This window comes from Hippocampus zosterae, chromosome 4, assembly GCF_025434085.1.
Source record: "Hippocampus zosterae strain Florida chromosome 4, ASM2543408v3, whole genome shotgun sequence".
Taxonomy (NCBI): Eukaryota; Metazoa; Chordata; class Actinopteri; order Syngnathiformes; family Syngnathidae; genus Hippocampus; species Hippocampus zosterae.
Genome location: NC_067454.1, coordinates 11726403 through 11750280, shown reverse-complemented (window position 1 = coordinate 11750280; position 23878 = coordinate 11726403). Strand labels below are relative to the sequence as shown.

The following is a 23878-nucleotide window of genomic DNA, read 5'->3' as shown; positions in this document are numbered from 1 at the left end:
TGGCCTTGCAAGTGTTTTGATGTGTATTTCAGCCACGGTTCTTGTCAGATGTTAGCGTTTAAAAGTTGTGATGAGCGCCAGTCTAATATGAGGGGAAAGATACGCTGGGAGCGCAAGCAAACACAGACGTGACCACTCAGTCTAGTGCATTTGATTTGCACGTGGCCTCCTAATTAGCCATCTTTTATGGTTACAGGCAGGACTACTGGTGACATGGCTAATAACGCAAGCCGCAAAATTAGCCTGGACAATGAAGGCTTTCCCATAACCGCATTTAAAATTACTCATACGAGTTGCAACCACAAACAAAACAACTAGCATGCAATGCAATCTATCATCAGAGGTCCAGTATTTGTTGCCTGTCCTCATTTAAACTCGGCTTACTTTTTCTATTCAAGGCCAGTATGTATATTCAAGTAGCAATGTTCCTTACAAATTAATAAAAGCAGCGTTTGACTTTGGATACATAATTTGTCTTCAGCTTTTTTTTACAAAACTTTATGTATGATCTCCCCTTTATGTATGCTCAGAGACGCAAATTTGAACAGAGTCCAGTGAAACACCCTGCAACTAAATTGAAGGAAGAGGCCCTAAACTTAACGAGTGAACAAAATGGCTCTTCATCAGCTGATCTATTTCGCTCAACGATGTTATTGTTTTTGTGTTTTCTAAAGTACAATGCTAAAGAAAGAAAATACAATTAGAAATCACACAATTATAATCCAAAAACATTTCTGATGAAAAACTCATTTGAAACATTAATAAATCGACGATTGTTCAACTTTCATCAGTCAGTGAAGGCAGCACAGTGAAGTTGTGGATTACACGTGTGCCTCACAATCAGGAGATGTGGCTTCAAGTCTCAGTTGGAACATTCCGTGTGGAGTTACAGTACCATGCTTTCGTGGATTTCTCAGGGTGCTATGTTTCCCCCGACAGTCCGAAAACATACTTCATGAAACTAAGAAAGTAAGTGATTGAGTAGAATTAAAGATTTTACACAGGATTATCTTGCATTGGCTCCCATTACCCGAGACGCGCTATTCAGCAATAGACAGGAGGAAAGTTGGGAAAGTAGTGTTAGAGCAGTTCTTCCCACTGCAGATAACTACGGTCAAGATGAGTGGCCAATAGTCCTTGGAAAACCGAGTTTCAATTTGATGTTCCTAAAGGGCAAGGGCCCAGGTCAGAATTTTCGCCCATTATTGTAATTTGCATTTGAGGTCATAAAATAGAAGAGTGCCGACTTACAAGAAGGTGGGACCCGTGTAATGAGGGCAAGGTCACATGGACGATAGAGGAAGGGCGAGCACCCCTCGGCCTAAGATGTGGGTGCCATTGAATTCCTGGAGAGGTGGGGACTGTCATCAGTGTGATTATGTGTGGATGGCTGTAAGTCGTGACAGGGCACACCACATTAACACTGACAGCCTTTCTTGCTGTGACACAGATGGGTATGGTAAATAAAGGTCCAGGAGTCATGAGCTATTTCCAGAGCTGTGATGGCCAAGCCAGAGAGGCAGAGTATGCAGCTAGCAAAAATTGGGATATGCTAATGATGGGACTTCAGGCTACAAAGCAAGGCTTTAGGTGATGATTACAAGCAGAGCAGGGTAACGTGGCAGGGCGGGTGATAGGGCTTCGGCTGGGATTTGAAAATAATTAGGAGCGTGGCTGGATACCATAGCCAAATAATGTGGCTGCGGGGGAGGCATGGCCCCGGCACAGTATGAAGATGATGAGTATCAAGGCTGAGCTGTCCACTCCATCGGCCCTCTGAGCTGTGACAAAGCTCTGCTGGCTGCGGCTGTAGCTGGGGGTGCTTCCAACGATAGGTCTTACGCACTAATTACCACACAGGCAGAGAAGAGAGCGCAAATAGAGGTAGAGCGGCACACAAGGATGAAGCAACAGACCGAAATGTGCTCAGAAGGGCTCTGACTGCCAGCAATATAACAGAAGTGGGCCAAGAATGGGAAAACAATATAGTTGCGGCAGGGATATTTAGGAATTGTATGGGGATGTTTGTTTAATCACGCCACGTTTGCTAATCAGCGACTAGCTTTGCTGTTAGCAAACATAGCATGAGTTTAAATCCTTCATTTACTTTAAATAGTTCCCCTTTTTTTCATGTCCCTTTGGAAATACTGTACACCACATTGTGATTCCAGTCTCTTGTCATAAATCGGAGGGCACCGTCTTCCGATTGGTCAATGCCGAAGAATCGAATGATGAATGGTCTCATGACTAATTGTAGATTATGTCAGGCTACACGGGCTACTGCGCGTCAAGACAACTCAAAGACACTACGTTTGTCTGCGACACGTCTGTCGGCTCGATATTGGGCTCCATGCATGGAATCTGACTTTGGCATTAATCAAAACATCAATCAATTGGTGCTGGATGCCTTAGTTTCCCCATAATCTTAGACTTTGGCTTGTTTTACACAAACCCAAATTGATTCATTGGACAGGTGTGCACAAAGTACATTTGGTCCAGTCAGGATTGTGCATTTTGCCAAATGGTGATGTGTCTACAGACAGTAAACTGTTAAGATTGCAGTTTTAACATGTGAAGATAGATATGTATCCAGATACATACATATTCGGAGATCGGAACAATTTTTATCATTTGAACTCTGAACACTATGACAATGGATTTAAAATGAATTGAACAAGATGTGCTGAATGTGTACGCAATTTGATTATGTAGAAATGAATACAATAAATATAATCTTGCTATAAATAAATTAACCTGGTCAATACAACATTCACTTTTTACATAAATAATTTTAATATTTTAGTCAGAGTGGACTGTGCCTGTTTTCTTTTGTGCATCACTCTAATTTTAGGATGGTGTCTTAAAAGATGCATTTCAGAGGCGATTTTTTTTCTTTCTGTATTTTATGAAGCCTGTATAGACCACTGAATCAAAACAGACCATACTCATACAGCCTTAGTGTTCAGCTGCAAGAGACCCCATTCACCCACCCACTCAATCCCCATTCTTATTTATCTCCACTTCCTGGGGCCGTGTTAGTTCATCCCCGTGTCGCTGCTCTCTCTCCTTCTCTTGCTCTTCTCTCTCTCTTTCTCCTCGCTTGTTTCAATCCTTGTTTCTGGGCAATTGGGTCTGGGCGATGCTGGTAGTGGGGGGTAAGAGGTTGGGCTGGAACTGCTGGGAACTTTGTGTGTGTGCATGCACATATATGTATGCGCGTGCTTGCTGGAAAGTGAGCTAATAAAGGACGGTGATCCATGAAAGGCCTTGAGCAAAGACACAGTCAATTACCTAATGCCTGGACCAGACCGCAGGGCCCACGTGCACACACGCTCCTTCTCCGACATGCAGACACACACACACAGCCATGCATACACCTCATTTACGTATACATGGAAAGGGGGCAATGGAGGGCATAACTGGGAATTGTGTTGGCGTGTGTGGGTGGGTGTACATATGCGTGTGATAGAGAGCGCCGATTTATTAAATTGCTGTCACTTTTGACAAATTTGTGCAAATCAAATTGAAAGGGCTTGACTGCACCAAGAGTCTGTTTTTCCATCTTTTTATGCGAAGGAAGAATATTGTGTGACATTTGAGGCGGGAGCCCTGGCAACCCCTCAGTCAACCCCACTCTATTGCTTATATCTATATGAACTGAATGGTAAGCGCAAAGCTGGCAATTGCCTGCTATCCGCACGATCCATCTGAGGGCAGTGTGGTAGGTATATAATCTCCAATGATGACTTACGAAGTTCTTCAAATACATTCCGTATTTTCCCACACTAAAAGGCACACTGGATTATGAGGCGCACCTTCAATGAATGGTCTATTTAGTAATTTTTCTTCATACATTGGGTGCACCGCATTATAAGACGCAATCTACAATGCCTTCACTAGATGGAGCTATCTTCAAGGAAACACCAACAGAATGATCAGATGTCAGGAAAAATTATTTAATAAAGCAGGGACACAGTTCACTTAAGCAACAGCAAGTTCTAACATTGACTCGTTAACGTTGAGCTCTCCTGCCGCTGCTCCATTTCCGTGTTCAACTGCGTAACCGATCACCTTAAGTTTGAAGTCTGTGTTGTCAGCATGTCTCGAACAAGGAGCCATTTTGGCGTCGAATATTACCGTAATGACCAGACACAAGGCGCATCGGATTTTAAGGAGTGCTGTGAGCTTTTAAGAAAATGGAAGGCTTTTAGGTGCACTTTTTAGTGTAGAAAATACGGTACATTAAATAACCCTTATGAATATGTATTTAAAATGGACAACCTACCTTCTGTTGATGTCAGTGTATGAGCAGTTGAGCACTATGCAAAGGTCTTAACATTGCCGGGATGAGGAATGCCAATGCTGTTGTGGTCCAAATGGTGGTGCATATTTTCTGGTTCGCTGGTTGACCAACAGTTAGACAGAGCGAAAAAAAAATATATAGGACATGTGATTAATCAATGTACTGTACACTGTACTGGGCCAAACCACCGGATCGGTAACGTGACACTCAGGGCTTTATTTTCGTAGACAAGCAAAGGCGCGCTAGCGTAGAAACTGCCACATCTTCATTTACATGTGTACAAGTGTAATTTACCATGTTTGGGAATTTGGCAGACAACACCATGCCATGCTGGACGTCCCGATCCGACCCAGGGTTTTTTCTTTTTCACTGAGTCACAGGAAGTGGTTTCTAATATTTTCTATATTTATTATCATCCCTCTCAAAAATAGACTAAGATCTGCTCTAACTCACCGGCTGTTAGTACACCTGGCATAGCTACAAGTCACTCACTGATTTTCTATGTCAGACACTCGCATCTTTATCCGCGCAGCTTCAGTTGTGTGATTGAAGCGGCGTTAAATACCACAGAAGAGTATAGTGGTGAGAAAACTGGGTGGTCTTTTGTTCTGTTGCCAGGGAAATTACAGCGTGCGCGAGATCAAGCTGAGGGTTAATACGAGCACTTCACACATAGCAGAGTAGATTAGTCCGTGAGTAGTAATGAGGTTCTAATCAAGTGTTTAACAAAGTCACAAATACACCGCAGCGACACTTGTTACATACAAACGCACACACACTGATCTTAATTACACGGAAAAGCCTGTGACACTGTTAATAAGAAATGGGCACCAAAGCAGTGTTCAAATAATCACCAGGCATATCCTCATGACGTTTCCGTAGGATGTGTTCATTTGTTACTTAATGTGGAACGAATGTGCTTGTGTTAAGTATCGAGACATTTTCACATGTCGGCACATTACACACTCATACTCATTTTTTCCCTTTGTTTTAAAGATAATAATCCACACGTGAAAGATACAATCATGGATTTTTAGAAAATTTCATTTGGTAGTGGCAGTTTGTAATAGTGTTGTACTTGAGTGCAACATAGGCGTGTTTCTAATCTACTGGCCCTTAAGCGGTGTGACAGTCAAACTGAGCGATATCACAGTGTCTCTGATGGATGAAGAAAGCAGTCTGAGTATTTTAAAACTCTTTTGAAGGCTGTGTTAAATAGGCTGTTGGATCAAAATCATCCATCTTCTGTACCGCTTGATCCTCACGAGGGTCGCGGAGGGTGCTGGAGCCTATCATCAATTACACCATATTTGAGATGAATTTACATACAATTTATGGCAAACTGGATGACAGACATAAACTAATTTTGCATTCTTTACAAAATGTTTCCTGAGAGAATAAAGCAACTGTTGTTCATTGCTGTGGCATTTTCAGACCTGTTCAATGGCACATATAAGAATTAAGTGTCAACTGTCAGGCTAATTAGGGCCTTCATTTTGGAAAATTTAAGACTTTTTGTTCAAGATCTGCGGATGCCTTTTATTATCGTTGTATGAGTAGATCATTTCGACACAGCCTTTATTGGCTCTAATTAGACAATGCAGTCTATCTTATGCCAAAGATTTAAACCTCACCTCAGGCCGCCCTGAATAGAATGTTCATGTTCTCCCAATACTTGCGTGTGGTCTGTTTTGGTACTCTGGCTTCCTCCCATATTCCCAAAATGTGTATGTTAGCTTAACTGAATATTCAATTTGTCCATATTTGTGAATGTGAGTGATTGTTTGTCTATAGGTCTCGGGTCATAGCCTGACGAGCAGCCCAAAGTGTACCCGGCCCCAAATCAGCTGGGATAAGCTCCCGCTCACCCGTGAACAATATGGAACATAAAAAACAATGGATGGAGTCAAGCTAATGTTGCAGTCCAGAAAAAAAATTAAAAATACTTTCTTGACTGACCTTGTGCCACTGTAGGCTCGCAAATCATTCTGAGCCTCGTCCAAATGTGTGCACGAGCTGTGCAGACCCACGAAAAGCTCAGGAAAACGTACACTTGGCTCCCACGTCTCCACAGGGTCTCTGATCCGGACCTGAAATAACCAAAGAGAGTTACAATTATCAGTCAATGATGACTGCTTCTTTCTGTTTCAGCTTCTCCTCTCTGTCAATCTTTCTGCAGTTGGTGATGGTTTTACAGCTAAAAGCAGAAGCCAATCACACCACAGGAGAGGCAGAGAGGAAAAAAAAGACACAATCCATCTAAAGTAGTCTTAAAGTAAGTGAGCAATGAAAGAAACATAAGTGGCGCCATTGTGGGAGCAAGATAAAGAAATGATACGCTGAGCTATATGTACGCTGAGCTTCAACTTCCGTCATCATTTAATCACAATTGCTGCATCATCACAGCTGTGAAACGTAATTGCCAAGCAAATGAATACGGTGGGGCGGCCCGGTTATCGAGTGGTTAGCAACCTCACAGTGCAGAGGTACCGGGTTAAAGTCCAGCTCCGGCCTCCCTGTGTGGAGTTTGCATGTTCTCCCCGTGAACACAATAATCATTTAGAAATGTTAATTCTCAATAGCCGACATTTCTTTCAAGATTATAGATGACTTGAAAATAAATCTATACAATAAAAATGACACCATGACTATATAATACATAATAACTTTGTTCATGCTCCAAATCCAAAATTCACCAACGCAAATGGATGTGCTTGCACAAACGTGTAACTTGTGCAAATACAATACAATACAATACAATATAATACAATACAATACAATACAATAGAATACAATACATGCTGATTTATATAGCGCTTTCACAACAGCGGCAGCTGTAACAAATCGTTTAACAAAACAGTTAACAAAGTAAAATAATAAACACAAGACATGACATAAAACACGGACAGCCGTGCAGTCCTAAGCACACGCTTTGTTGTTTGAAGCAGTTTGAGAATTGAATGTTCAATTCGACAGTGTAGCACAGATTAAGGAGATGGTACATGTTGTTGCTTTGCGGAGGTGACCTTGTTGGCTTTGAAAAAGGCGGTTTGGCGGGGGGTGGGGGGGGGAGATACAGAGGAAGGGACAGGTGTGGGGCAACCTGTCCTTGCTCCTATCGCCATGGGATCAGTGGCCTGGCCTGACCATTTGCACAACCTCCACCTCAACCTTATCCATCACTACCAGATAGTCATCACGGTAGTTAGGGGTGAATGGGGTAAAAGCAGAAGAAAGAAAGCGGGCCTGTCTGCACTAATAAGACAGAAAACAACAAACTACAGAAATGTATCCTAGTTCAGATTTCCGTTAAATGTTTTGAATGTCAATTATTAGACCTCTACAAGTGAAAAAGTGACACACACTTTTGCCACTCAACTCTTGTATTATGTCATTTATGTTAATCTTAAACGTAAAGACAATCAAACACATTGGGAGTAAAATCAGATGGATGCATTGATCACACAATAAAACAAAAAACAACACAATAATTATTACCAATTAACATAAATTGGGCTTTTCCAACATGTCACCCATGCGTACAATTGTGACAGAGCTGCACACTAACAACGTTCAATCAGAGATGGTTCACGTCTCTTTACAGTTATCTACGAGAGAGCTGTGTGCCATGTTTCAATGATGCCATTCAATTAGTTTTCAAGCATCTCTGCCTTCAACGGGAATAATTCCCCATTGGGCAAGGCGAGTACGTTGGGGTCTCAAATCATGAGAAGGACACTATAAAATTATTGCTCTCGTATCTGCAGGGATTAGTTTTACTTTTGCTTCATCTCCCATTCTGTATTGATGACTACACATAAAAAGGCCAGTCTCTTGATTTCTACAAATCATTTTGGACAGGTGTTGCACGGGCCAAGAAAAAATAAAATATTTTGGAATCCTCAGTTCATCATTGTGTCAAAGGTCAGGTGCTTTGCAGTACAGGACTATAGTTGCATTACAATCAATAAAACAATAACTCATGTGGTCCAACTATTATTTGATGAACTGACGACTAATCGATTCTCAAATGTATTGATAATTGTTTTTGCTGATTGATGCATTGTTTCGACACCTTTTTAAATTTCAGTTTCTCAACAGTAAATACTGTCCGATTTCTACGCTACGCCATGAAAGCCAACCGATTATCGTTGGTTGAATCAAAACAAAACATTTGCTTTGACAGTGGTCAAAATTTGTGTATTTTATGACATGTTACGGACCAAATGATTAACTGAATCATACTTCCTTCATGTTTGTGCACTGTCAATTTGAAATAATGTCATGTTATTTGAAAACCAATTTTACAGATTAATCGACAAAATGATTGACTGATTAATCGAATATTAATATAATCATTAGTTGAAGCCCTAATTCAAATTCACAACCACCCCTAGGAAGTGGTCTTTTGTGGACAATACAGCTAAGCTTGGAGGGAGGAATTTACTACGATGCGTGTTTGGTAAGAGGGGATTTTGGTGGAGGACAGTGATGTGAACCTTCGATTGAAGACCATCTTACCTGCTGTTTTGCGCTAGCTGTGCGGGGAGGTATGGGCCTGGGGGAACAGCCAGCTCTTGTTTTGCTCCTCGGGGATTCAACAGTCTCATGAAAACTGGGGAGTGTAGGAGCTGCAGGTGTCAGAGGAGCGCAGTCCCTCGGGACAAGCTTGGTGGGGGCCTGGTACTTGACCTGCCTCAGTAGTAACTCCATCTCATGGGGGGCCAGCCTGAATGGAGAGTTGAAGACCCCTGGGCACTAAAGGGCAAGAGATGGGAAACCCTATTCAAGCGATAGACATCATCTTCACATTACTTTATATGAGCAAATGACACAGATTCGCATCCACTTTTCCCAATTTCACAAAAAGCACACAACGTGGTATAATGAACACGTGTTCAAAAATTCCATTACACACAAGCATAACCACACACATATATACACAAGATCTGAAGTGGATTTGTTCCAGAAGGCCCAAGTAAGAATTATTCACATCACAGTGATCCTTGTGCACGTATCTTAATTACCAGACCAAAGCTTTGAGTTGTCAGACTCTACTTTATATGCTAATAACGCCACAAGATTTTTAGGACACTCCAAAAATGAGAAAAGGGTTTAAGTGGGAAATGAGGATGACCGCGTCTCAGCGCTTTTCAAAATAACATTTAGAGACCAGTTGATTAGTAAAGGTTTGTTTAATATTGCTGAGGATTTAGTCTGTATTTGTAAAATAAAGTCTATTAACTTCAGTTAATACGGAGCTTGGCAATATCGGATCGGAGAATGCGTGTCCCTTACCGAAGCAAAACTATCTTATGTCGTTTAACAAATTTACTGTCACTTCACCAAATTACAAGGGAATGAATGAACTAATGAATACTAATACTACAAACAGAATTTGCATATTGACTGAAAACCAGAACAACTGCTTATTTCCACATGCATAAAGCAGCACACGTTCACACACAAAATAATCCCAAACATCGTCATTTACTGTAGTCATGTCTGACATGAACTGCGAGTGGTGTGGGACATGTGTCAGAGATAAGCCCCCAAAACAACCCTCAGAAAGCTCACAAACTGTGTCACTTGCCACAAACACAGACACACATTCACACAAACGCAGACGCACTTAATCCCACAGTAGCAACGAGCAAGCTATGGGAAGAGCAATGATGTTGACCCCAAGAACACAGCATCTCTGTCTCTGTCAGAGGGACTTGGGGCCTTTTGGTAAAATGTGAGCGTGTGTGTGTGTGTGTGTGCCGGGGTCCGAGAAGTGCAGAAGGATGAACTGTGTGGGAGAGCCATCTATTCATTGCTGACAAGGTCATCAGAGCTATGAAGGGAAAGAGTCCCCCACCATATGCAGAAAGAGACAATATACTGTATACAGTATCCATCGAGACAACAGGCCAGCTGAGAATTGTGGGAGAAGTAGAACTTTTCTCTGAACTCAACACCCAGTGAATTAGGAAATGCTGAACACACCAAAAAACAAAATTCCCATTTTACACAAAAGCTTATAAGATGTACCCCCCCCCCCCCCAAAAAAAGGCGAGGGTTGGGTCGCCAGCCAATTGCAGGACACAAACAAACAACAAATCACACTCACACGGACACCGACAGACAATTTAGGATCTGTGTTTAACCTACCATGCATGTTTTTAGAATCTGGCCTGCAATTGAGTATATGAAACTGTTTATGGAGAACATGGAATACCCATTTGGTTTGCTCATGATCAAGCCGACAACATTGTGACCGTGCGCGAGTGTGTGTCTCCGACAAACCCGCTTGGTGCTGAGTAGGTGATGCCACCTGTAAGCTTGATAGAGTTTAGCTTTCTGTTCCTTCACTTTTTTCAGACAGACTCTCTCTTTCTTCTGGAGCTCTTCAAGTTGATCCATCTCTCCCCTAAAAACAAATGGATACCACTGATTGGGCTTCAAAACTCATTTAAAACCAGCATTTTTATATCGACGTTCTTTCTGAGATTTGAATTCAATCACATTCAATATCTCAAAAACATTGGGACAAAATATTACCATGCATGCATATTGTTTAAATATAAGCTTCGTTATTCATGCATTATAATTATGAAAGTAGAGGAAAACTGCTTTCTATTTTAAGGACTAAATATGAAGTTTTGAGCACATATAGTACTATTAATGTGGATCCGTGTCTGTGTATTTATCATGCAGCCTTTGGTGGTAATTCCCTGAAGTGTCCTTCAGATGAATGAAAAAGCGGCTGATAATAAGAGGCTGGGACAGCAGAGGCACCGTGGGAGAAAAACAAGAGAACGGGGAAAGGTGGGGGATGGGGGGGCGGGGTTAAAGTGAACGAGTGTGAGGGTATAAGTGGGAAGATGATGAATATATTTCATCACAACAGCCAGGATAGGTCTGTCTGTGACATCTGTTAAGCCGAGCTGCTTAAATGGGATGCATTAAAAGCCCATACACAGCAATTTCATCCGGCAATCACCAAGCCTTATTGTTACAAGGGGGTAATAACTTAAAAGAGGGAATTGGAAACAATTACTAAAACCCTCATATGACGGTAATGTGAAAACACGCACACACACGCAAAAGCCAATCTATTTCCACAAGAGCAATCCCAGTACGAGTTCGCTCTTTGCTCATCAACAATTCGGCCATTTTCACTGCTTCCACTCCACTGTTGTATCCGACTTCTATTTTCTATTACAGACCTCAACAGACGAATCAGAATATTCTTAGCGGGTGTGTAATGGCGGGTTAATACATTCATCGGCGATAGTAGCCTTTAAAAAGAAATCACAACGTGGTTGCCGGCGCCTTTGCATTTTCATTTCTTTCTCGGCATTGGATTAAATTACCAAATAAATGAAATATGCAGAACATTACCCACTCGCAAGAATGTGGGTGCATGCGTGTGTGTGTGTTTAGGTGTTAAACTCAGTAGTTTAAGAATTTGCGCATGTTTATGTATGATAGTGCCTATATGCATAAATATCGAGGTTGCTTGGCCTTCATTTGTCAACCCGGCTAACTGGAATATTACTTATTAATATGAAATATGTAGTTTGGATTTACTCCGGGACAAAGCGCTTCGTGAAATAATTCGATGTGCACAGCTTACAAGGTACTTTATGAAAGTGTTTATGTTCATCAATGCATTAAACTGCTTTTCGAAAATGGATATGGTCCAATATTTCTGTCGTGTGACTGCCAAAGTAGACAATAACTCGTGACAATATTCATGCAGTGTTCAAAGGGCTTTCCTGAATTTGAGTTCAGCGTTGAACATTACTATGGGGATGAGCATGCGTCTAAGTGTTTGTGTGTGTGTGTGTGCGTGTGTGTGTGTTGGGCTGAATGGGTGACCTTTGTTTCCCTGCCCCCAGCCCCAGCATTATTAATTGCTGTGTAGTGGACAAAAGCCAAACAGATTTGTAACGGCTGAAGGCATCTCGATCTGTGTCGACCCAACCCGCCGACACAACATACAACCCTCATTAGCCCTGTTCGGCACGCTGCACATGCACTGTGTGTGTGTGTGTGTGTGTGTGTGTGTATAAATGAATGAATGAGTGATGAACGCAAAAAAAAAGAAAGAAGGGAAAGTAAATGGTCAAACTTGAGAGCAGATTTGGTGGTGCTTATTTTTGCAGATAATTACCAAATTCTTTTCTTTGACTTCTGATTTCAAAACGAGTTATTCAACAATTTGTTGTGTAAACAAATAAACAATAGTACCAGGTCGATGATTATGCAATGATATGGTTTCGCATTCACAACATCATTTCATGTGGCCCATGAAAAATGAGGTTGACACCATTGACTTTAGAGATACATACAGTATATGATATATGAGTTGTCTAAACATAAAGAAAAATATGAAGCACGATACTCATCACATGACTGACAGACCAGAGAAAATCTCATCTAGTATGGAGACGGCGAATGCAGGAACCAATCAAGCTTAAGGCCGGTTCAAATCACCGAAACCCAAACCGACCTGACCCAGGTCTGTTCACTGATTTAATGGCTAATACGGTACAGCTAAATTTCCCACCTCTCCCTCAATAATTTAGCCCCTGGTTCAGAATGAGGAGTCAAAGGCCTCAAGGGATATCAGAGACAGAGGCAGTGCGGGACAGCGGTCCACACATGCGGTCATCAAGGCCAGCAACAGTGCAACTAATTGGCCACGTTCTAAATATTTAATGGAGACGTGACCTGATTGGCTGCTTTAATTGCTCCAATTAAATGATTCAATAGTAGGCAAGGAAGAGAAGGGGGCTGTCAGACACTCGATTGAGACCATGACCAGCTCAATATATTGAGCTTCTTGCACTGACTTTCCATGCCGGTAAGTGACTCACAAATGGATCAGTTCCTTCTGTAAAGTATGAAAAAACATTATATGATCCATATTTTTATTCCCCCTCTTAAAAAACGTTGAAACATTCTCAGACCGTCCTCATGTCCCTTCTTTGTTTCCTCCTCAAAAGTAATTTTCTTAAGAGTCAAGGAGAGCACAGCAGCCAGATTATGCGACGCCGCACACACACCACACACACACACGCACTGAATATACAAATCCAATCAAACTGAGGGAGTGAACTTGTCTCCACCAAACTGGATCAGAAAGAAGCGGCAAAAGAAAGAGTGACGCGTCGAAATGGGGAATGTTGGCAGCGCAGGTCCCACTCCAGTGTAGCGGCTCGCCTTTCATCAATGTCCTTGGGAGGGACATGAGAAAGGGAGCGATGAAGAAGGCTGGAGAAAAGAGAGACAGGAGAAAAAGTCGCCGGAGGATGTGAGACGCCACAGGAGAGGAGAATAAATAACCGCGGCCACACTGTCTGCGCGTTTCTTCAAGTGAAAGCAAAATAAGTTCCTGTGTTGTTGCGGCATCATAGGCGAGTCTATTTATCAGATGATGGCAGTAATAATTACCCAGCTGTTTATGGCAGATAGAGGAATAATTCATGTAGCCAACGGTGGCTGCGGCAATGACTCAAGCGCATTTAGTAAATATGCAAAACAGCCTTGCTCTGCTTTCCTAATTGCCCCCATTGTCCCACCCGCGTGCCCTTATTAAAGCCCAGGAACTTTAAGTGTCTCACTGACAAAGTGATAAATTGTTGGGGTGCCCAGGAAAACTGTGGCAGAGTGGGGACTGCGCTGGGGTCTTGACTTCATTAGGCTGTGCGGAAGGAGAGGGAGGATGAATGAGGATGCGCGCGGAGGCTCAGTGAACTGATGGGAATGGCGGAGGGGGCAAGAGGAGGATACAAACAAAGCAAAATTAGAAAAAGAAGAGGAGAGGCTGGTGAGGAGGTGCTGGAGTTAAAATCAAGTGGTGTACTAACACCAAACGGAGGCACAAAAAAATAAGTAAAAAATTAAAGCAAAATAAAAATGGTTTGCCATCATCAATGTGACCTGCAACCTTTCAAACTCAATTTCAAAACAAAGGGGATGATAAAAATAATAACAGAGCACATTCAAACTCAGGCTAAACGAAGTCAGCACACATCAGACCATAGCACATTTTCACTGTTTGGGAGAATTTTTCTTTTTTTTGAAGTTTGAAGAAACCAAGGTTGAAATATTATAGTGACACTTGTCGCTTTGGCAAGTTCTTGACCTTGAATGATAAAGACAATACGATGTAATAATCATATATATTTTTTAAAAATGCAATTGTTGTCTGACTTTTTTCAATTAAAAAAAAACTGAATATTTTTAAAAATACACTTTAAAAGCATACACCGCTTAAGGTGTAAATAGAAGTAAGGCAATAAGGGACAACAGGCAGTCGGTGCAATTCCCCAATACGATTACCATGCACAACCGGTCGGCCTGCGCTAAACGGGGACCATTAGTCCAACTTTGAATAATTCATTCCGAGTGCTGGACAGACATACGCTCTTACAGAGGAAGGGAGCACGCTGGTGGATTAAAAAGCGGACCTTTGCGGGATGACTGATCGGACAGCGAAAGGCTCAGCAGCTCACAGGATGTTTCAAATAAACGCCCGCACAGCATTAATTGATCGTGACCTCGGTGGCACTAAATAAACATGTGATTAACTGGAGAGTAAATGACCTAAACACCCCCAACCACAGCAGAGGAGGGGCTCTGTAGATGCATGTCTACCATATGGGTTGTCACAATTGACTGAATCAGAAGAGACTCTTGAGCAGGGCTCTGCTTCGTTTGGAAGATTGAATTGAACCTAACACTCACCCTTATTTTGGTTCTTTCATTTTTGTTTCTTAACAGCGTTAAGGGTAGGGATATGCAAATTAGGAAACTCAAATGAGGGGAATCATGGAAAAGTTAAAGTAATTTACAGAAAGCTTGATGAGGTTGCACTTTTTCCATCTATTTTTATTTGCTATTGTAGTAAAGTGGAAACACTTTCCTAATAGGCTTTAAAAGTCTGCTCCCTTTTCACCTCTATGAAAAGGTGAAAATGCTGCTGGGAAGCGGGCGTGCGGGAGGGGGGCAGTCAATGATCCAAGACATCGTAACAAATTTACATTTAATTTTAGCAAAAGCCTAAAGATATTTGGTGCTAAAATATATTATGTTAAAATATGACTTATTAACTAAGCGTGTTTTTTCCCCCTTTTTTGTCAAAAGTAAAAGATGGTGTAGATAGAGCAGTAAGCCCTGGAGCGCCGGGTGTTATATTAACGCAGCAGCTGGGGTTGACGTCGGAGGCTAATTTTTAATTTCTTCACATCGTTCACTTCTCCCTTTGCTTCGCCTCCAGCCTTTCAAGGAGTTTTCTCCTTCCCTCTTCTGAGCGCTCTGTCTTCTCTGTCACTTTCACTCTTTTACATGTTCTCTGAGGTAATATCTAGTCTACAAGGACGGATCTTAACACTGGCGTCTCGCTTGCTCGGTGCCTGATAAACCCACAGTTCGAGGGAAACACAAATTCATGTTTTAGATGTTCTAGTAGGCTTTTGGCATTTATTTCTGCGTCCTAGCAAATGACGGCTGATAACTCCCTCCATGCCTGTGATAAATTATCCCCGGGGCAAAAATTTCAAACTTGGTTTCATCAGACCATTATCTCCCAAAAAAATCCGATCACAATCCTGTGAAAAGATGAGCAGCGTTAATGGTCTCAGTGACGCTGTTACATTGACATTTGTCAAGACATTTCTGATGTTCAGATACTAAAATTACAACTTTATTCTGGTGAGTTTCTAATTTTTCTAGCATCAGTTTTTTGCCATAATTGCAACCCAGTAAAATTTGCTGACGGAAGCGATGATAGAAGCGCAGTTAAAAACAAAACAAAACAAAACAAAACAAAACAAAACAAAACAAAACATAACGGACTGTCGATTCCAATTTGGTTGAGCTTAAAAAAAATGGACTGACGACGACGAATGGGTGCCCAAACCGCCAATGGATGACGAATGGCGGCCCAGCAAATTTTTCTAAATTGCCTGGTTTTATTATCACAATGATAGTTTGCATTATTGTCTTGTTTTTACCTTATTAATTCATTTGTTCTGGATATTCTTTCCAAATAGCACTTGCGTGAATAGAAGCTATGGATGTACTTTCGCACGTAGAAACCTCGCCACCTTCGCTGGATCTGTAAGAGAAAAAGCATGGGAAAAAAAAAACACATTACAAAAACGGATGACAGTATTAACGGCCTGAACAACAGCCTTAAATCACACATCATCTCATCATGCAATTTTTTTTTTCACTGTCGTGATGAAGGGACAAGCCAAGGTGGGATGGATAGCTGTCAAAGCTCCATACGTTTTACTATGTTGTTTCGGATTGATTGTCGAGGCTGCAGATTAGCCTCGCCTCACACCCACACACGAGAGTGAAGAAGTGTGAGGCAGAAGGCTGGGTGTCCTTCAAACTAATTAGGAGATTAAAACAACAGCGAGTAAAAGAATCATCACACTATCAAGACGAAGGAATAGGAGAAACGACGGTTCGAGGGTGGGGCGGAAAAACAACAAAGAGCAAAATGAGAATTAGCATTGATCTTCTAGTCAATAGATAATTTTAAATAAAGTAATTGCCGCCTCTCGAGTTCTTGCTGACCTTTGTTGACAAGTGAAATCGATGCTGTTGAATCTGATAACAAATCCGAGGTGCAGCGTGTAAACAGTAGTTTCTATTACGGACTTAATACATTATCCTCCGTTAGCTAGCGCGGCGCCATAAACTGGAGGGGAGCGACAAGAATCATTCAAAGGAAGTGTCACAGGGGATTCGGGGATGATTGTTTCTCCCACTGTGTTTTCACTTCCATTCCCACGCTATCAAATATTTCTTTGGTAATAACGGCTTGGCAAGTACCGTCGTCGCCCTTCACTGATTTGTTCTTGAAAAGGGTCACTGGCACTGGATTTCAGTCTTATTCGAATGTGCGCACACTCCTGCAGAGAATGCAAGTGAGAGGCCACACACATTCCAAAGTTTGGCACAGAAGTTCTTCAACTTTAATGTAAGTCCACTTTGCGATGCTACAGAAAACCAAACCCCCCCCAACACATTACAAAAGAGTTGTCTTGGCTTGCTCTAATAGATATCATGCTGTCATTGTTGAGTGCATTGACAATCAGAAAAAAAAAATAACCACACGCGCTAAAAGACGTTTCCTATCCCCAAAGAGAGCAAAACAAGATCACTGATAGATATCTTTAGTATAATAACGCCATAGAGCAAGCATTCGTAAAACTATTTCATGGTGAAGAAAAGCGAAGCTCATTTGTAAGCGTAAAAAAATGTCCATTGATAAGAAAAGTGTGCCCCTCACTGGCAGGGAGAAAGAAACTTCCTAACATGGAGAATAACAGTACACTCACGCTAACCATTTATAATCTTATTTTAAGATACATGTGGTACATTTTTGGTTTCTTTTTCAGGGGCTATAAGTAACTCCTCTTCAGGGGCCAGTGCCTTGGCCAAGGGTAATGCCAGTATTGTTCCCATTTGACTTTAGTGTTGGCACGACATGACAAAATCCAGACCAAACTCTCATTAATCTCACAAAGTGAAACACTAACTTTGCAAAGAAAAGTCTTATTTGGCCTCTGTGGGGTTCAAACTTAGATCCTTCTTCCACCACCGAGCACGGAGTCAATTCCCTGCTCCGTTCGCATTCATTTCCTTTCCATTAAAATTGCTATTGTGCCGTAAAGGAGGAAGCTGTGATATTTTATAAGGGTCGTAAAGCAGCTTTTTCTCCACTTTAAGTAGCTTGTTCTCCGCTCCACGTGGTGACAGCAACCCCTGACCTTTCATCCCAATAAGCTACACCAGCAGAGTCTACTCCTGGATATATGTCTTGCTTACTGTGACATTTATTGAAATAATTGGCTGGTCAGTTTTCATTGGTTCATTTTTCCAATAAAAGTGTAAAACCTGGAAGTGTTCAATTTCCAAGCTGTTCCGACAAACGTTTGTGCAGCTGGTTAGCAACACAACTTCTTTAATAAAAGCTGGTAGACTTTGTTTTTGTTGGCCTATTAAGCCCCTTAATAGCTGACGCAGAATGAAGCTGATAGCCAGAAAAAAAGAGGCCATATGGAATTGTGAAAACAAGATTTCTGTGCAAATGTATTGCGTAAAAATACCAAACACATCAGTCAAAGTGTGATGATATATGAGCACCTAATTATTGCATCGATTCTTCGCATGCAAAGAACTACCAGCAGGGGGCGGCACTGCTTGCCTTGCCGGCCCTGATTACACACATCTTTTTGAATACTAACAAACATAAAACATAAGGGCGGCCCGGTAGTCCAGTGGTTAGCACGTCGGCTTCACAGTGCAGAGGTACCGGGTTCGATTCCAGCTCCGGCCTCCCTGTGTGGAGTTTGCATGTTCTCCCCGGGCCTGCGTGGGTTTTCTCCGGGTGCTCCGGTTTCCTCCCACATTCCAAAAACATGCGTGGCAGGCTGATTGAACACTCTAAATTGTCCCTAGGTGTGAGTGTGAGCGTGGATGGTTGTTCGTTTCTGTGTGCCCTGCGATTGGCTGGCGACCGATTCAGGGTGTCCCCCGCCTACTGCCCGGAGACGGCTGGGATGGGCTCCAGCACCCCCCGCGACCCTAGTGAGGATCAAGCGGTACAGAAGATGAATGAATGAATGAATAAAACATATAAATGCAAACGATATATAGAGAATAGTTTTCTACGTAAATTATAAAAAGACAGAAGACAACTGAACGGAACGGCTTTTTAATTCCAACACATTTTTGTAAATGTACGTTATTGTTCGGTTTGTAAGAAAAGTTTCATCTATCCACTGATGTGTCAAAAAGATATTTTTCAAACACTAATTACAAACTAGACATTTTCCATGTCAGTGTGGGCCAAACAATTAACCCTTGCATCTACAAATAAATCCTAGTGCATATGCTTTGTTCAGTGAGCGTGAAAAGGGTTGCGTTGTGGCAGCGCAAATTGCGGCTGGTTCACCATGACAAATCATCTTCTCAAAACGCCGTAAGCATCAGAAAATTCCTTGCAGAGAACTACATCGCTGTGCTGGAGAAACCACCCAGCAAAGCAAACATGACTTATTGGGATTTCCCCCCGCCCCTCTTCCTCAAGGTCATAGGGTTCATCAAGGGGATCCATTTTGAAGATGTCAACAAGACCTAGACGGCTATCCCGACCGACGGTGCTGTGGAGGAATCTTGGAAGAACCATTCATGAGGTGTGTAAATGTTTGGCAGAGATGGGGTTTGAAGATAAGAAAACATTTAATTTGTCATTTGGATTTTAAATCATTTGGAACCTATTTGACAGACCTCCTATTTTTTTTTCCAAAAACGTTGCAAAAACAAAGACATACGTTTATGATGTTCATTTTGCAACAATGAGCCGTCTTGATCAAGTTTCCCGTCACCATACAATACGTCCCGCCGCCGCGACACTCTTTCTGTTAAAAAAAAGCACCGCGGCGATATTTACCCTGATCGCCATCTCGTTGTAGAAATTCCTCTTCATGATAAAATATGCTTCCTGTGAACACAAAAGGAAAAGATGACGTTACGCGCTGTCTCACAGCCCTCTGATCTGTCCACAGCAGACATCAAAGATAAACAGCTTTTTACATAATACATTTCACACAGGCAGCACAGATAGGGCCGCTCCGGACGAGAAGAGTTGAGGGGAAAGCAACGGTGAAGAAAAAGACAAAGCGTCAAGGCAATGTGGAGGCAGAGAGATAGAGAGAGAGAGAATGATGAGGGGGACTTTGTATCAAGGGGAGGACAGTGCTCTCTTAATACACCAACACACGCAAGGGCCAGGAAAATCTATGGCGCTGAAGCAGCGAGCTAATGGAGATGTATGACGGCCAAACGCTCTCCTCTGGATTTCATAATCAATGACAGAGGTGCCAGAAGAGAATCACAAAAGGCCCGAGAATATGCAGCGGCACACTCACACCAAACGCACGAGGCTGAGCACTGCAGGCCCGTTTCGGGAGCAAAATGGAGAGTCGTCCATAATGGCGATTCATACCTCAACATATCTTTTTTTAATAACGACGGGGAAGACACGGAGGAGACTTGAAAGGGGGGTTGTAAATTCCACTCAGTGTTATGAGATGAGGCTTTTGTACAACTCCCATTATTTATAAAAGTATTTGGAGGGAGTGAGAAAGAATTGAGATCCTCAGTAGGTGGACTCTGGCCGTGATCCGTAGCCAGGCTAATACAAATTTGATACATTTGCGCAACTTATGGGATGACAGTAACACAGGTAATACACAAGCAAAGGGCATGTTTGTAACTCCTCCCGCATGCCGCCACCTAGCCAATCGAATAGTTTATTCAGAGCAGCTTTGCGAGTGGAGAAAGTCGGCATGTGCGAGGAGAGAAGTCCATGACACTGGGGATGCGGATGAGCTGGAGCCTATCTCAGCCGTCTTTGGGCGAGTGGTGGGTTACACCTTGGACAGGTCATCAGCCGATTACGACCATCAGCACTCACATTCATACCTGTGGACAATTTTGAGTCTTCGGTAAACTTATGGAGCATGTTTTTGAATGGAATCGAGAGTACCCTGAGGGGACTCTGAACTGAAGTTTTAATGGCAGATCCCTAGAGTTGAGGAATGGAGCCACAGGAGGCTAATTCCAAACTATGAAAAGTGTTAGTGATTCAATCGAGCGCTCGTCTGCTCCCAAACAGCCACTTTTTTGCCCAAATGTGCATTGCGACACATCCTTCATCGTTTATTTTAGTGCCCCTCGCCGCCGTCCCCCCCGTTTTTTTTGAACGGCTCCCAAATGACGGCTGGCAGTTTTGCTTTAGCAAACAGTCAATTTAGGGGCATGATAAATAGCTTGTTGTGATACATTTACAAAACTCAATCCAGGGGAAAATTATATGTGAGAGCGCTGGGTATTGGATCCGGTATCAACAATCTGTTCAATTAAGAAGCAGTTGGAGGCAATATGCCGAAAAGGCGGCCTTGTTTTTCCAAAGCACACAAATACACACAAACACAACGACACACACGCTACGTGCGAACACTTCTGCACTTCTGCTCCCACCATTTACTTCACCACACTTGGCAATAGAGATAAAATTCCATCGCATATTACATCATATTTCCTAAGTGCTAATTTCCCAATGTGTAATGAGTGAATTATATTTCTTAAGGTCAGATGCAGGGACTTAGGCATATAGAAATTGAATTCTAATGCATGCTATCATAACCAAATCAATACATCTATAGCTGTTCCGCGTTCTGGCTTACCATCACCATTTGTCTGCAACGTGCCCTTGCTCTGAAGCCTCGCCATATCTTCTGTATAATGACCGCCTTCTCGTGCAGATGCCTGTCATGAAGTCATATTGGGAAGAGGATTAGATGGGTATTTTGTGCTGCTGAAACGGGGCGGAGAATTTAAATTAAATTGTGAATCTCTTTGTTAGGGTGTCAAATAAAACCTAAAATACAAGAGCAGCAAATGAAACTGAAAACAGCCTTAAAAATGGAAATCCCGCATGAAATTCATTCAAATTACCCGTAGGTGTTGCCTAAAGCGGAAAATCAATTATGAACTAACGCTACTTTTATTTTAAAAAGAAAGGAAAACAGTGATTTTGCTTTCTGCTCACAACTGTTATGATGTAAAGGAATTGAATTCAAAGGTCACGGGATCGTTAATGTTACACACACACACACAAAATTGCTGCTCCTCCAGGCCTTTCTATCATGCCCGATGAGCCTTTCTCCCCCCCTTTATGCAGCAGCAGACATTTGTATTCATCTTCAAACATACCCTAAATGCAAGTCCATTGCAAATCTCCACCTCCAATGAGGCCATCAATTTCCAAAAGGCCATTTATACACCTGGAAAATCAATGCTTATAGTGGGATAGCACAACCCCAGAGTTGCACTTAGGCAGCTAAAATTGTTGCTAATTATCCACTTAACGTATTGATCAATTAACTAAAGTAATCTGAATTAACCTACTGTCTGGAAGTTTGTCTGCTGACCCTGCAGAATGGCGCTGGGGTCGTAATACAGAACAGGCTCTCAAGGCCATTTACAAAGATCCAGAAGTCCTACAATTCCGGGAGGGAGCCAGTATCGGGGTATTCCCTGTAAATTAACATACCCATGCGAAGACTAGATGTTTTATAAGTCCTAGAGGCCATAGAAGTGCTAAAATGGCTGGGCTTGTATGAAATAAAAAGCAGTAATTTGTCACATGACAATGAAAACTTGGCACTTCAGCATTACCTGATGTAAAAGCGCACCCTGTATCCTCGGAACCAGCTCTGAATCCGGAGAGCAGCTCTGTATTCCTGCTGTCTAGTTGCCTCTTCTAACCTGAAGTAAAAGAAAATAAAACACTTTAATTGTACTCGTTTTATGGAATGAAAAATGAAGAAAATGTTTCACAAACGCTACTATAAATCACTTAAATTTGAGCGTGTGTGGTTAAAATAAACGAATACTAATACATACCTTATTTATCTTAGATCTAGTTTATTTAGCTGTCACGTCAGTATATCCTTGTAACTTGCCTATTTGTGTCGTTCTTAGTGATACCTTGATTTGTAGAACTGTAGCTTTCGGAACTCTTCGAGCACGCATTGAATCTGCAGGAGCTCCGCCATGTCTCCACGGGCGTCCGTTTACGGTTGCCCTGGAAACACAGCTGTCAAAATAAACCCGAGGTCGCAGTTTACTTCCGGTGCTATAAAGATAAAATGTTTAATTTTTAAAAAAACTTAATTTGTTTGATACCGCTCCTCTTATTATTTCTTGGTATTCAAAAATATCGAGAGTAGTTTTCATATTTTGGTTTTGAACACAGTGACGAAAATGCACCCCCACGACGCAAAATGGCAGCCAGCTGATTGTTTTAAAGCAAATTACGCGGATGTTGGCTATCGTCAGTCCCGACACACACGTGCGAGGCTCGTCCAGAAGGTCAGTCACATTTTGTTATGTATTTCTGTTTCTGATTTTATCAATGTATTGTATTTGTATGAAGCATCGAGGTCATTTTTAGGTTGTTGCAGTTGCAATCTGTAATCTAAATTCATACAATGCACTGAAACGTATTGTTGTGAGTCAAGTATTAGACTAAATATTTATAGAGCCACCGTTGAATTTATGTGAGTTATGAATCAATTCCTTAAACTTGTTGAACGCCTTAAAAATATTTTTCAGTCTACTTTTTGTTTGGAATAAAGCTGAAGTAAAGAAAAAACTATCCAAAAGCTATCCCTTGCAGCACATTAATGAAGAAATTTCAGGATACACACACACACGCACACAAAGAATCAAAAATGCACAGGAATTGACAGGGCAATAACAAATGCAAATAGAAAGCAGCATCCTATGCAAGGTTAAAACTGATTAAATTACTCCTGAAATGTAGCTGGAATGGACAGAAAAAAACTCCCTATTATTATATGTAACTATTTGTAAGTAGGTTAAAATTTCCCTTCTGTGAATGCAGATTGTGTGTATTGATTGATCTGTCATGCCACCACTCTTCCATTGCCTTCTATCTTCCATTTAGCCTCTTTTCTGACAGTATCT

At 41.9% G+C, this 23878-nt stretch overlaps 1 protein-coding gene across 2 annotated transcripts in view; it reads right to left on the bottom strand.

The window, feature by feature from the left end:
- Positions 1–23248, bottom strand: part of spata17 (spermatogenesis associated 17) — a 33744-nt gene extending 10496 nt beyond the window's left edge. The window contains exons 1-9 of one of the 2 annotated variants that reach the window (XM_052063696.1): positions 22877–23248; positions 22565–22654; positions 21571–21652; positions 19773–19823; positions 16315–16418; positions 10595–10718; positions 8825–9061; positions 6263–6393; positions 4286–4401 (exon numbers count right to left, since the gene is read on the bottom strand). In XM_052063696.1, coding sequence (XP_051919656.1) covers positions 4320–4401; positions 6263–6393; positions 8825–9061; positions 10595–10718; positions 16315–16418; positions 19773–19823; positions 21571–21652; positions 22565–22654; positions 22877–22944 — 969 coding nt within the window. In that variant the 5' untranslated portion in view covers positions 22945–23248 and the 3' untranslated portion in view covers positions 4286–4319. The remainder of the gene's footprint in view (positions 1–4285; positions 4402–6262; positions 6394–8824; positions 9062–10594; positions 10719–16314; positions 16419–19772; positions 19824–21570; positions 21653–22564; positions 22655–22876) is intronic. The other variant, XM_052063697.1, reaches the window with a different exon arrangement.
- Between the last annotated feature and the right edge of the window lie 630 nt (positions 23249–23878).